Below are 14,203 nucleotides of genomic sequence, written 5' to 3' on the forward strand. Positions count from 1 at the left end.
CAACAGACAGGGTTAGATGTGCTAACAGACAGGGAACTAACAGACAGGGTTAGAGGAACTAACAGACAGGGAACTAACAGACAGGGTTAGAGGAACTAACAGACAGGGTTAGAGGAACCAACAGACAGGGTTAGAGGAACTAACATACAGGGAACTAACAGACAGGGTTAGAGGAACTAACAGACAGGGAACTAACAGACAGGGTTAGAGGAACTAACAGTCAGGGTTAGAGGAACTAACAGACATGGTTAGAGGAACTAACAGACAGGGAACTAACAGACAGGGTTAGAGGTACTAACAGACAGGGTTAGAGGAACTAACAGACAGGGTTAGAGGAACTAACAGACAGGGAACTAACAGACAGGGTTAGAGGAACTAACAGACAGGGAACTAACAGACAGAGTTAAAGGAACTAACAGACAGGGTTAGAGGAACCAACAGACAGGGAACTAACAGACAGGGTTAGAGGAACTAACAGACAGGGAACTAACAGACAGGGTTAGAGGAACCAACAGACAGGGTTAGAGGAACTAACAGACAGGGTTAGAGGAACTAACAGACAGGGTTAGAGGAACTAACAGACAGGGTTAGAGGAACTAACAGACAGGGTTAGAGGTACTAACAGACATGGTTAGAGGAACTAACAGACAGGGTTAGACGAACCAACAGGCAGGGAACTAACAGACAGGGTTAGAGGAACCAACAGACAGGGTTAGAGGAACCTACAGACAGGGAAATAACAGACAGGGTTAGAGGAACCAACAGACAGGGAACTAACAGACAGGGTTAGAGGAACTAACAGACAGGGAACTAACAGACAGGGTTAGAGGAACCAACAGACAGGGTTAGAGGAACTAACAGACAGGGTTAGAGGAACTAACAGACAGGGTTAGAGGAACTAACAGACAGGGTTAGAGGAACTAACAGACAGGGTTAGAGGTACTAACAGACATGGTTAGAGGAACTAACAGACAGGGTTAGACGAACCAACAGGCAGGGAACTAACAGACAGGGTTAGAGGAACCTACAGACAGGGAAATAACAGACAGGGTTGGAGGAACCAACATTCCTATATTAATATGTAAAATTGTTCCAGTACTGAGTATAGGAGAAGGGGGGAATGCAATAGTTTATACAGTATAGTATTATGCATATATTCCTATGTTAATATATTCTACTGTTACAGTGCTGAGTATAGGAGAAGGGGGGAATGCAATAGTTTATACAGTATAGTATTATGCATGTATTCCTATGTTAATATATTCTATTGTTACAGTGCTGAGTATAGGAGAAGGAGGGTTCTGGGAGGGTTCAGTTAAAGGACGGACCGGATGGTTTCCTGCTGACTGTGTTGAAGAGGTCCAGATGAGACAGTACGACCCACGCCTAGGTAACACACAAACGTTTTCTTCTTTCCTCGTGGGGACCTAAAAGTGATTTACTTCCAAAATCCTAACCCCAAACCCTAACCCTAAATATAACCCTAATTCTAACCCTGGTCCTAATTGTACCCCTATCCCTAAACCTAACCCCAAAGCAATTTTCCTCACGGGGACTTGGGAAATGTCCCCACGAGGGAGAGTTTTCCTTGTTTTACTATCCTTGTGTGGGAATTTGGGGGATTTAAAGTCCCCACAAGGACAGGAGAACCAACCCTCACACACATCATACTGTGTGTTCTGCTTAGCCTATTGCAGGTCCTCTAACCCACATTCTCCCTCTAATGGAAGAGGAGGACATGTTTCAGAGAATGAGGACATGTCTCTTGACTGAAGTGTGTGTGATTTGTGTGCGTGTGTGCTTGCGTGCATGTGCGTTGGCTGGTGTATATAGAAACACGAGAGGATCGCACCAAGAGGCTTTTCAGACATTACACCGTGGGTTCCTATGACAACTACACTTCCTACAGGTAGCTAATGTACACACACACACACACACACACACACACACACACACACACACACACACACACACGTATTATAAGTCCGCTTCTATTGTATAACTGATCCTTGCCCTCTGACCCCAGTGATTATGTCATCGAGGAGAAGAGTTCTGTGCTACAGAAGAGAGACAGTGAAGGATTTGGCTTCGTCCTCCGTGGAGCTAAAGGTAAAGAGGGTTGGAATGTACCTAGGGTTAGGAGAATGTACCTAGGGTTAGGATAATGTACCTAGGGTTAGGAGAATGTACCTAGGGTTAGGAGAATGTACCTAGGGTTAGGAGAATGTACCTAGGGTTAGGAGAATGTACCTAGGGTTAGGAGAATGTCCCTAGGGTTAGGAGAATGTACCTAGGGTTAGGAGAATGTACCTAGGGTTAGGAGAATGTACCTAGGGTTAGGAGAATATATCTAGGGTTAGGAGAATGTACCTAGGGTTAGGAGAATGTACCTAGGGTTAGGAGAATGTACCTAGGGTTAGGAGAATGTACCTAGGGTTAGGAGAATGTATCTAGGGTTAGGAGAATGTACCTAGGGTTAGGAGAATGTACCTAGGGTTAGGAGAATGTATCTAGGGTTAGGAGAATGTACCTAGGGTTAGGAGAATGTACCTAGGGTTAGGAGAATGTACCTAGGGTTAGGAGAATGTACCTAGGGTTAGGAGAATGTACCTAGGGTTAGGAGAATGTATCTAGGGTTAGGAGAATGTATCTAGGGTTAGGAGAATGTATCTAGGGTTATCTAGGGTTAGGAGAATGTATATAGGGTTAGGAGAATGTACCTAGGGTTAGGAGAATGTACCTAGGGTTAGGAGAATGTACCTAGGGTTAGGAGAATGTATCTAGGGTTAGGAGAATGTATCTAGGGTTAGGAGAATGTATCTAGGGTTAGGAGAATGTATCTAGGGTTAGGAGAATGTATCTAGGGTTAGGAGAATGTATCTAGGGTTAGGAGAATGTATCTAGGGTTCGGAGAATGTTTCTAGGGTTAGGAGAATGTACCTAGGGTTAGGAGAATGTACCTAGGGTTAGGATAATTTATCTAGGGTTAGGAGAATGTATCTAGGTTAGGAGAATGTATCTAGGTTAGGAGAATGTATATAGGGTTTGGAGAATGTATCTAGGTTCGGAGAATGTATGTAGGGTTAGGAGAATGTATCTAGTGTTAGAAGAATGTATCTAGGGTTAGGAGAATGAATCTAGGGTTATCTAGGGTTATGAGAATGTATCTAGGGTTATGATAATGTATCTAGGGTTAGGAGAATGTACCTAGGGTTAGGAGAATGTACCTAGGGTTATGAGAATGTACCTAGGGTTATGAGAATGTACCTAGGGTTATGAGAATGTATCTAGGGTTAGGAGAATGTACCTAGGGTTATGAGAATGTATCTAGGGTTAGGAGAATGTATCTACGTTTAGGAGAATGTATCTAGGGTTAGGGTTAGGAGAAAGTATCTAGGTTAGGAGAATGTATCTAGGGTTAGGAGAATGTACCTAGGGTTAGGAGAATGTACCTAGGGTTAGGAGAATGTACCTAGGGTTAGGAGAATGTACCTAGGGTTAGGAGAATGTACCTAGGGTTAGGAGAATGTACCTAGGGTTAGGAGAATGTCCCTAGGGTTAGGAGAATGTACCTAGGGTTAGGAGAATGTACCTAGGGTTAGGAGAATGTACCTAGGGTTAGGAGAATATATCTAGGGTTAGGAGAATGTACCTAGGGTTAGGAGAATGTACCTAGGGTTAGGAGAATGTACCTAGGGTTAGGAGAATGTACCTAGGGTTAGGAGAATGTACCTAGGGTTAGGAGAATGTACCTAGGGTTAGGAGAATGTACCTAGGGTTAGGAGAATGTATCTAGGGTTAGGAGAATGTACCTAGGGTTAGGAGAATGTACCTAGGGTTAGGAGAATGTATCTAGGGTTAGGAGAATGTACCTAGGGTTAGGAGAATGTACCTAGGGTTAGGAGAATGTACCTAGGGTTAGGAGAATGTACCTAGGGTTAGGAGAATGTACCTAGGGTTAGGAGAATGTATCTAGGGTTAGGAGAATGTATCTAGGGTTAGGAGAATGTATCTAGGGTTATCTAGGGTTAGGAGAATGTATATAGGGTTAGGAAAATGTACCTAGGGTTAGGAGAATGTACCTAGGGTTAGGAGAATGTACCTAGGGTTAGGAGAATGTATCTAGGGTTAGGAGAATGTATCTAGGGTTAGGAGAATGTATCTAGGGTTAGGAGAATGTATCTAGGGTTAGGAGAATGTATCTAGGGTTAGGAGAATGTATCTAGGGTTAGGAGAATGTATCTAGGGTTCGGAGAATGTTTCTAGGGTTAGGAGAATGTACCTAGGGTTAGGAGAATGTACTTAGGGTTAGGATAATTTATCTAGGGTTAGGAGAATGTATCTAGGTTAGGAGAATGTATCTAGGTTAGGAGAATGTATCTAGGGTTTGGAGAATGTATCTAGGTTCGGAGAATGTATGTAGGGTTAGGAGAATGTATCTAGGTTAGGAGAATGTATCTAGGTTAGGAGAATGTACCTAGGGTTAGGAGAATGTACCTAGGGTTAGGAGAATGTATCTAGGGTTAGGAGAATGTACCTAGGGTTAGGAGAATGTACCTAGGGTTAGGAGAATGTATCTAGGGTTAGGAGAATGTACCTAGGGTTAGGAGAATGTACCTAGGGTTAGGAGAATGTACCTAGGGTTAGGAGAATGTACCTAGGGTTAGGAGAATGTACCTAGGGTTAGGAGAATGTATCTAGGGTTAGGAGAATGTATCTAGGGTTAGGAGAATGTATCTAGGGTTATCTAGGGTTAGGAGAATGTATATAGGGTTAGGAGAATGTACCTAGGGTTAGGAGAATGTACCTAGGGTTAGGAGAATGTACCTAGGGTTAGGAGAATGTATCTAGGGTTAGGAGAATGTATCTAGGGTTAGGAGAATGTACCTAGGGTTAGGAGAATGTACCTAGGGTTAGGAGAATGTACCTAGGGTTAGGAGAATGTACCTAGGGTTAGGAGAATGTATCTAGGGTTAGGAGAATGTACCTAGGGTTAGGAGAATGTACCTAGGGTTAGGAGAATGTATCTAGGGTTAGGAGAATGTACCTAGGGTTAGGAGAATGTACCTAGGGTTAGGAGAATGTACCTAGGGTTAGGAGAATGTACCTAGGGTTAGGAGAATGTACCTAGGGTTAGGAGAATGTATCTAGGGTTAGGAGAATGTATCTAGGGTTAGGAGAATGTATCTAGGGTTATCTAGGGTTAGGAGAATGTATATAGGGTTAGGAGAATGTACCTAGGGTTAGGAGAATGTACCTAAGGTTAGGAGAATGTACCTAGGGTTAGGAGAATGTATCTAGGGTTAGGAGAATGTATCTAGGGTTAGGAGAATGTATCTAGGGTTAGGAGAATGTATCTAGGGTTAGGAGAATGTATCTAGGGTTAGGAGAATGTATCTAGGGTTAGGAGAATGTATCTAGGGTTCGGAGAATGTTTCTAGGGTTAGGAGAATGTACCTAGGGTTAGGAGAATGTACCTAGGGTTAGGATAATTTATCTAGGGTTAGGAGAATGTATCTAGGTTAGGAGAATGTATCTAGGTTAGGAGAATGTATATAGGGTTTGGAGAATGTATCTAGGTTCGGAGAATGTATGTAGGGTTAGGAGAATGTATCTAGTGTTAGAAGAATGTATCTAGGGTTAGGAGAATGAATCTAGGGTTATCTAGGGTTATGAGAATGTATCTAGGGTTATGATAATGTATCTAGGGTTAGGAGAATGAACCTAGGGTTAGGAGAATGTACCTAGGGTTATGAGAATGTACCTAGGGTTATGAGAATGTACCTAGGGTTATGAGAATGTATCTAGGGTTAGGAGAATGTACCTAGGGTTATGAGAATGTATCTAGGGTTAGGAGAATGTATCTACGTTTAGGAGAATGTATCTAGGGTTAGGGTTAGGAGAAAGTATCTAGGTTAGGAGAATGTATCTAGGGTTAGGAGAATGTACCTAGGGTTAGGAGAATGTACCTAGGGTTAGGAGAATGTACCTAGGGTTAGGAGAATGTACCTAGGGTTAGGAGAATGTACCTAGGGTTAGGAGAATGTCCCTAGGGTTAGGAGAATGTACCTAGGGTTAGGAGAATGTACCTAGGGTTAGGAGAATGTACCTAGGGTTAGGAGAATATATCTAGGGTTAGGAGAATGTACCTAGGGTTAGGAGAATGTACCTAGGGTTAGGAGAATTTACCTAGGGTTAGGAGAATGTACCTAGGGTTAGGAGAATGTACCTAGGGTTAGGAGAATGTACCTAGGGTTAGGAGAATGTACCTAGGGTTAGGAGAATGTACCTAGGGTTAGGAGAATGTATCTAGGGTTAGGAGAATGTACCTAGGGTTAGGAGAATGTACCTAGGGTTAGGAGAATGTATCTAGGGTTAGGAGAATGTACCTAGGGTTAGGAGAATGTACCTAGGCTTAGGAGAATGTACCTAGGGTTAGGAGAATGTACCTAGGGTTAGGAGAATGTACCTAGGGTTAGGAGAATGTATCTAGGGTTAGGAGAATGTATCTAGGGTTAGAAGAATGTATCTAGGGTTATCTAGGGTTAGGAGAATGTATATAGGGTTAGGAGAATGTACCTAGGGTTAGGAGAATGTACCTAGGGTTAGGAGAATGTACCTAGGGTTAGGAGAATGTATCTAGGGTTAGGAGAATGTATCTAGGGTTAGGAGAATGTATCTAGGGTTAGGAGAATGTATCTAGGGTTAGGAGAATGTATCTAGGGTTAGGAGAATGTATCTAGGGTTAGGAGAATGTATCTAGGGTTCGGAGAATGTTTCTAGGGTTAGGAGAATGTACCTAGGGTTAGGAGAATGTACCTAGGGTTAGGATAATTTATCTAGGGTTAGGAGAATGTATCTAGGTTAGGAGAATGTATCTAGGTTAGGAGAATGTATATAGGGTTTGGAGAATGTATCTAGGTTCGGAGAATGTATGTAGGGTTAGGAGAATGTATCTAGTGTTAGAAGAATGTATCTAGGGTTAGGAGAATGAATCTAGGGTTATCTAGGGTTATGAGAATGTATCTAGGGTTATGATAATGTATCTAGGGTTAGGAGAATGTACCTAGGGTTAGGAGAATGTACCTAGGGTTATGAGAATGTACCTAGGGTTATGAGAATGTACCTAGGGTTATGAGAATGTATCTAGGGTTAGGAGAATGTATCTACGTTTAGGAGAATGTACCTAGGGTTAGGAGAATGTATCTAGGGTTAGGAGAATGTACCTAGGGTTAGGAGAATGTACCTAGGGTTAGGAGAATGTACCTAGGGTTAGGAGAATGTACCTAGGGTTAGGAGAATGTACCTAGGGTTAGGAGAATGTATCTAGGGTTAGGAGAATGTATCTAGGGTTAGGATAATGTATCTAGGGTTATCTAGGGTTAGGAGAATGTATATAGGGTTAGGAGAATGTACCTAGGGTTAGGAGAATGTACCTAGGGTTAGGAGAATGTATCTAGGGTTAGGAGAATGTATCTAGGGTTAGGAGAATGTATCTAGGGTTAGGAGAATGTATCTAGGGTTAGGAGAATGTATCTAGGGTTAGGAGAATGTATCTAGGGTTAGGAGAATGTATCTAGGGTTCGGAGAATGTTTCTAGGGTTAGGAGAATGTACCTAGGGTTAGGAGAATGTACCTAGGGTTAGGATAATTTATCTAGGGTTAGGAGAATGTATCTAGGTTAGGAGAATGTATCTAGGTTAGGATAATGTATATAGGGTTTGGAGAATGTATCTAGGTTCGGAGAATGTATGTAGGGTTAGGAGAATGTATCTAGTGTTAGAAGAATGTATCTAGGGTTAGGAGAATGAATCTAGGGTTATCTAGGGTTATGAGAATGTATCTAGGGTTATGATAATGTATCTAGGGTTAGGAGAATGTACCTAGGGTTAGGAGAATGTACCTAGGGTTATGAGAATGTACCTAGGGTTATGAGAATGTACCTAGGGTTATGAGAATGTATCTAGGGTTAGGAGAATGTATCTACGTTTAGGAGAATGTATCTAGGGTTAGGGTTAGGAGAAAGTATCTAGGTTAGGAGAATGTATCTAGGGTTAGGAGAATGTACCTAGGGTTAGGAGAATGTACCTAGGGTTAGGAGAATGTACCTAGGGTTATGAGAATGTACCTAGGGTTATGAGAATGTACCTAGGGTTAGGAGAATGTACCTAGGGTTAGGAGAATGTACCTAGGGTTAGGAGAATATATCTAGGGTTAGGAGAATGTATCTAGGGTTAGGAGAATGTACCTAGGGTTAGGAGAATTTACCTAGGGTTAGGAGAATGTACCTAGGGTTAGGAGAATGTACCTAGGGTTAGGAGAATGTACCTAGGGTTAGGAGAATGTACCTAGGGTTAGGAGAATGTACCTAGGGTTAGGAGAATGTATCTAGGGTTAGGAGAATGTACCTAGGGTTAGGAGAATGTACCTAGGGTTAGGAGAATGTATCTAGGGTTAGGAGAATGTACCTAGGGTTAGGAGAATGTACCTAGGCTTAGGAGAATGTACCTAGGGTTAGGAGAATGTACCTAGGGTTAGGAGAATGTACCTAGGGTTAGGAGAATGTATCTAGGGTTAGGAGAATGTATCTAGGGTTAGAAGAATGTATCTAGGGTTATCTAGGGTTAGGAGAATGTATATAGGGTTAGGAGAATGTACCTAGGGTTAGGAGAATGTACCTAGGGTTAGGAGAATGTACCTAGGGTTAGGAGAATGTATCTAGGGTTAGGAGAATGTATCTAGGGTTAGGAGAATGTATCTAGGGTTAGGAGAATGTATCTAGGGTTAGGAGAATGTATCTAGGGTTAGGAGAATGTATCTAGGGTTAGGAGAATGTATCTAGGGTTCGGAGAATGTTTCTAGGGTTAGGAGAATGTACCTAGGGTTAGGAGAATGTACCTAGGGTTAGGATAATTTATCTAGGGTTAGGAGAATGTATCTAGGTTAGGAGAATGTATCTAGGTTAGGAGAATGTATATAGGGTTTGGAGAATGTATCTAGGTTCGGAGAATGTATGTAGGGTTAGGAGAATGTATCTAGTGTTAGAAGAATGTATCTAGGGTTAGGAGAATGAATCTAGGGTTATCTAGGGTTATGAGAATGTATCTAGGGTTATGATAATGTATCTAGGGTTAGGAGAATGTACCTAGGGTTAGGAGAATGTACCTAGGGTTATGAGAATGTACCTAGGGTTATGAGAATGTACCTAGGGTTATGAGAATGTATCTAGGGTTAGGAGAATGTATCTACGTTTAGGAGAATGTACCTAGGGTTAGGAGAATGTATCTAGGGTTAGGAGAATGTACCTAGGGTTAGGAGAATGTACCTAGGGTTAGGAGAATGTACCTAGGGTTAGGAGAATGTACCTAGGGTTAGGAGAATGTACCTAGGGTTAGGAGAATGTATCTAGGGTTAGGAGAATGTATCTAGGGTTAGGATAATGTATCTAGGGTTATCTAGGGTTAGGAGAATGTATATAGGGTTAGGAGAATGTACCTAGGGTTAGGAGAATGTACCTAGGGTTAGGAGAATGTATCTAGGGTTAGGAGAATGTATCTAGGGTTAGGAGAATGTATCTAGGGTTAGGAGAATGTATCTAGGGTTAGGAGAATGTATCTAGGGTTAGGAGAATGTATCTAGGGTTAGGAGAATGTATCTAGGGTTCGGAGAATGTTTCTAGGGTTAGGAGAATGTACCTAGGGTTAGGAGAATGTACCTAGGGTTAGGATAATTTATCTAGGGTTAGGAGAATGTATCTAGGTTAGGAGAATGTATCTAGGTTAGGATAATGTATATAGGGTTTGGAGAATGTATCTAGGTTCGGAGAATGTATGTAGGGTTAGGAGAATGTATCTAGTGTTAGAAGAATGTATCTAGGGTTAGGAGAATGAATCTAGGGTTATCTAGGGTTATGAGAATGTATCTAGGGTTATGATAATGTATCTAGGGTTAGGAGAATGTACCTAGGGTTAGGAGAATGTACCTAGGGTTATGAGAATGTACCTAGGGTTATGAGAATGTACCTAGGGTTATGAGAATGTATCTAGGGTTAGGAGAATGTATCTACGTTTAGGAGAATGTATCTAGGGTTAGGGTTAGGAGAAAGTATCTAGGTTAGGAGAATGTATCTAGGGTTAGGAGAATGTACCTAGGGTTAGGAGAATGTACCTAGGGTTAGGAGAATGTACCTAGGGTTATGAGAATGTACCTAGGGTTATGAGAATGTACCTAGGGTTAGGAGAATGTACCTAGGGTTATGAGAATGTACCTAGGGTTAGGAGAATGTATCTACGGTTTGGAGAATGTATCTAGGTTAGGAGAATGTGGGGTGGCATGGTAGCCTAGTGGTTAGAGCGTTGGACTAGTAACCGAAAGGTTGCAAGTTCGAATCCCTGAGCTGACAAGGTACAAATCTGTCGTTCTGCCCTTGAACAGGCAGTGTTCCTAGGCTGTCATTGAAAATAAGAATTTGTTCTTAACTGACTAGGGTTAGGAGAATGTATCAGGGTTAGGAGAGTGTATCTAGGTTTCGGAGAATGTATATAGGTTAGGAGAATGTCTAGACAATGATATTAAATCAGTTGAACATAACTCAAATTTAAGACACATAGATCGTGTTTGTGTGTGTGTGTGTAGCGGAGACCCCAATAGAGGAGTTTGCTCCTACCCCAGCGTTCCCGGCGCTGCAGTACCTGGAGTCTGTTGACTTGGAGGGCGTGGCCTGGAGGGCGGGGCTTCGCACTGGGGACTTCCTCATTGAGGTAAGAGATGTATAGAGATCACAACGTGATCATTGTACGTACACACCATAGATATCACAGCATACCTATTCTATTATACTCACCATAGATATCACAGGGTATCTATTCCATTATACTCACCATAGAGATGTATAGATATCACAGCATATCTATTCCATTATACTCACCATAGAGATGTATAGATATCACAGTGTTTCTGTTCCCTCATACTCACCATAGAGATGTATAGAGATCACAACATAGCACCTGTCTCATTATGACAGCAGTGGCAGTTCTAACTTGTATGGCTCGAACCCCCCCCCCCCCCCCCCCCCAATAAATTACCATTCTTCACTAACTGTAATTGTTATTCAGACATTTGGAACAACACAAATAAATAATCGTAACATTGAAATGTATATAAATACAAAAATAAGACTCATAAATATCAAAAAGGAAATAACGAAGACAAATAGAAACAAATTGTAGTTTATAAATACAAATAAAAAGATAATCAGATTATTGCACTAATACTAACAAAAAATACACAAATAAAACCTAAATTTCACAAATTCAACATCACACAAATACAAACTTATAAAGAAGAGAACCTGATTATTACACTATTGGTATTCAAACAAGAAACGTACAAACTAAATTGCACAAATGCCATCTAAACCCTGACCTTTCTTGCCTTCCTTGATGCAAAGTCATCAATTTCATCATCATAAGAAGTCTTCTCAGCAATTATATGGTTAATACTGATGACAGCAAGGCCACTAAGGTGTTCCTATGACATGGTGAACCTCAGGTAGGATTTGATGAGCTTCAGCTTTGAAAAGGTCCTCTCTGCTTCAGCTATGGTCACTGGAAGAGTGAGACAAATTCTGAGAGCAAATTTGGATACATTTCTGAGAGCCTCATTTCGTGTAGAAATATCAGCAGCTCAAGCAGGGTCATGATCTTCGATGGCAAGTTCTTCCGTTCCTGTGCAAGCTCTCTGCCATCCAAGTCTGAGTGTTCTTTATAGTACAGTGTCATACTCAGGGCCTCACAATGTTCTGTCAGCTCCTCATTTGAGAGACTTTGGAAGGTTGACAGCACTCCAAACTTCTCTCCCACATTTCCCACATTGTGGAAAAAAAGGGCTGAGGTTGCAGCATCAACAACGCCATTGAAAAAATGTCACCACAAGCGTCTTCAGGGCATCACTCAAAGAATGATTTGAATGAAAAGTGCTGCTTTGTGGACCTCAGCCTTTTTTGTTGTAGAACGGCCTCTACATTCATACCCTCGCAAATATCCTTGGTTGAAGTTTGTGCAGTCATAAAGTATGTTGCCCTGTAGCTGCTGAGACCTCTCTCTGTCTTTCTGAGAAGACTTACTGCAACATCCACGTGCATACTTGGAGACGGCATCAGCTTGCTCACATGTTGGATCTGGCTCAAGATGTCATGCCACACCACTGTACAGATGCTGAAGCGGTATGATCCCACCTCCTCTGACAAGGACTGGGCCTCAATCTTTATCACAGGGTCTTTGGTTTGATCCCTCACCTCAATCAGTGGCTCTCTCACTGTGGCTGCCTGATACCTCAGTGGCTCTCACCGTGGCTGCCTGATTCCTCAGTGGCTCTCTCACCACTGCTGCCTGATACCTCAGTGGCTCTCTCACCACTGCTGCCTGATACCTCAGTGGCTCTCTCACCGTGGCTGTCTGATACCTCAGTGGCTCTCTCACCGTGGCTGCCTGATACCTCATGCTGCCTGATACCTCAGTGGCTCTCTCACCGTGGCTGCCTGATACCTCAATGCCTCTCTCGCCGTGGCTGCCTGATACCTCAGTGCCTCTCTCACCGTGGCTGTCTGATACCTCAGTGGCTCTCTCACCGCTGCTGCCTGATACCTCAGTGGCTCTCTCGCCGTGGCTGCCTGATACCTCAGTGCCTCTCTCACCTCTGCTGCCTGATACCTCAGTGGCTCTCTCACCGTAGCTGCCTGATACCTCATGCTGCCTGATACCTCAGTGGCTCTCTCACCGTGGCTGCCTGATACCTCATGCTGCCTGATACCTCAGTGGCTCTCTCACCACTGCTGCCTGATACCTCAGTGGCTCTCTCACCGTGGCTGTCTGATACCTCAGTGGCTCTCTCACCGTGGCTGCCTGATACCTCAATGCCTCTCTCGCCGTGGCTGCCTGATACCTCAGTGCCTCTCTCACCGTGGCTGTCTGATACCTCAGTGGCTCTCTCACCGCTGCTGCCTGATACCTCAGTGGCTCTCTCACCTCTGCTGCCTGATACCTCAGTGGCTCTCTCACCGTGGCTGCCTGATACCTCAGTGGCTCTCTCACCGCTGCTGCCTGATACCTCAGTGGCTCTCTCGCCGTGGCTGCCTGATACCTCAGTGCCTCTCTCACCTCTGCTGCCTGATACCTCAGTGGCTCTCTCACCGTGGCTGCCTGATACCTCAGTGCCTCTCTCACCGTGGCTTTCTAATACCTCAGTGACTCTCTCACCTCTGCTGCCTGATACCTCAGTGGCTCTCTCACCGCTGCTGCCTGATACCTCAGTGGCTCTCTCACCTCTGCTGCCTGATACCTCAGTGGCTCTCTCACCGTGGCTGCCTGATACCTCAGTGGCTCTCTCACCGTGGCTGCCTGATACCTCAGTGGCTCTCTCACCGTGGCTGCCTGATACCTCAGTGGCTCTCTCACCGTGGCTGCCTGATACCTCAGTGGCTCTCTCACCGTGGCTGCCTGATACCTCAGTGGCTCTCTCACCGCGGCTGCCTGATACCTCAGTGGCTCTCTCACCGTGGCTGCCTGATACCTCAGTGGCTCTCTCACCGTGGCTGCCTGATACCTCAGTGGCTCTCTCACCGTGGCTGTCTGATACCCCAGTGGCTCTCTCACCTCTGCTGCCTGATACCTCAGTGGCTCTCTCACCGCTGCTGCCTGATACCTCAGTGGCTCAACACTCTTAACTTTCCTCTTTGATCCTCATTGCCGGTTCTTTCCATGTTTTCATGCAGTTTTGAGGTTCTGGACTGCTGCCTTGTGTCAGCAAAAGACTTGCATGTTTCCAGTCTGTCATTGTGTTTATTTTATGCAGGGATGCACACATAAACACACATGCGTGTACCCACGTGCGCACAAACACACCTGAAGAATCCTGCTGGGGAGAAGTGGAAACAAATGGGTCTTCATTTCTTGAGAGGCCTGCGTGGCTGAGGAGGTAGATGGCTCCTCGTCCTGAGGCTCAGAGATCATTTCTGAAGAGGCCTGTGTGGCTGAGGAGGTAGATGGCTCCCCATCCTGAGGCTCAGAGATCATTTCTGAAGAGGCCTGTGTGGCTGAGGAGGTAGATGGCTCCCCATCCTGAGGCTCAGAGATCATTTCTGAAGAGGCCTGTGTGGCTGAGGAGGTAGATGACTCCTCATCCTGGCCAGTGCCAGAGGGTGCTC

General features: G+C 43.9%; 1 protein-coding gene across 5 annotated transcripts in view; it reads left to right on the forward strand.

Moving 5' to 3' along the window:
• LOC118947678 (SH3 and multiple ankyrin repeat domains protein 3-like) overlaps window positions 1-14,203 on the forward strand; it is a 137,478-nt gene that overhangs the window by 72,618 nt on the left and 50,657 nt on the right. For all 5 annotated transcript variants that reach the window (XM_036972637.1, XM_036972633.1, XM_036972634.1 and 2 more), the window contains 4 exons: window positions 1,277-1,390; window positions 1,834-1,909; window positions 2,027-2,109; window positions 10,636-10,760. In XM_036972637.1, coding sequence (XP_036828532.1) covers window positions 1,277-1,390; window positions 1,834-1,909; window positions 2,027-2,109; window positions 10,636-10,760 — 398 coding nt within the window. The remainder of the gene's footprint in view (window positions 1-1,276; window positions 1,391-1,833; window positions 1,910-2,026; window positions 2,110-10,635; window positions 10,761-14,203) is intronic.

Source organism: Oncorhynchus mykiss, unplaced genomic scaffold (assembly GCF_013265735.2).
Source record: "Oncorhynchus mykiss isolate Arlee unplaced genomic scaffold, USDA_OmykA_1.1 un_scaffold_188, whole genome shotgun sequence".
Taxonomy (NCBI): Eukaryota; Metazoa; Chordata; class Actinopteri; order Salmoniformes; family Salmonidae; genus Oncorhynchus; species Oncorhynchus mykiss.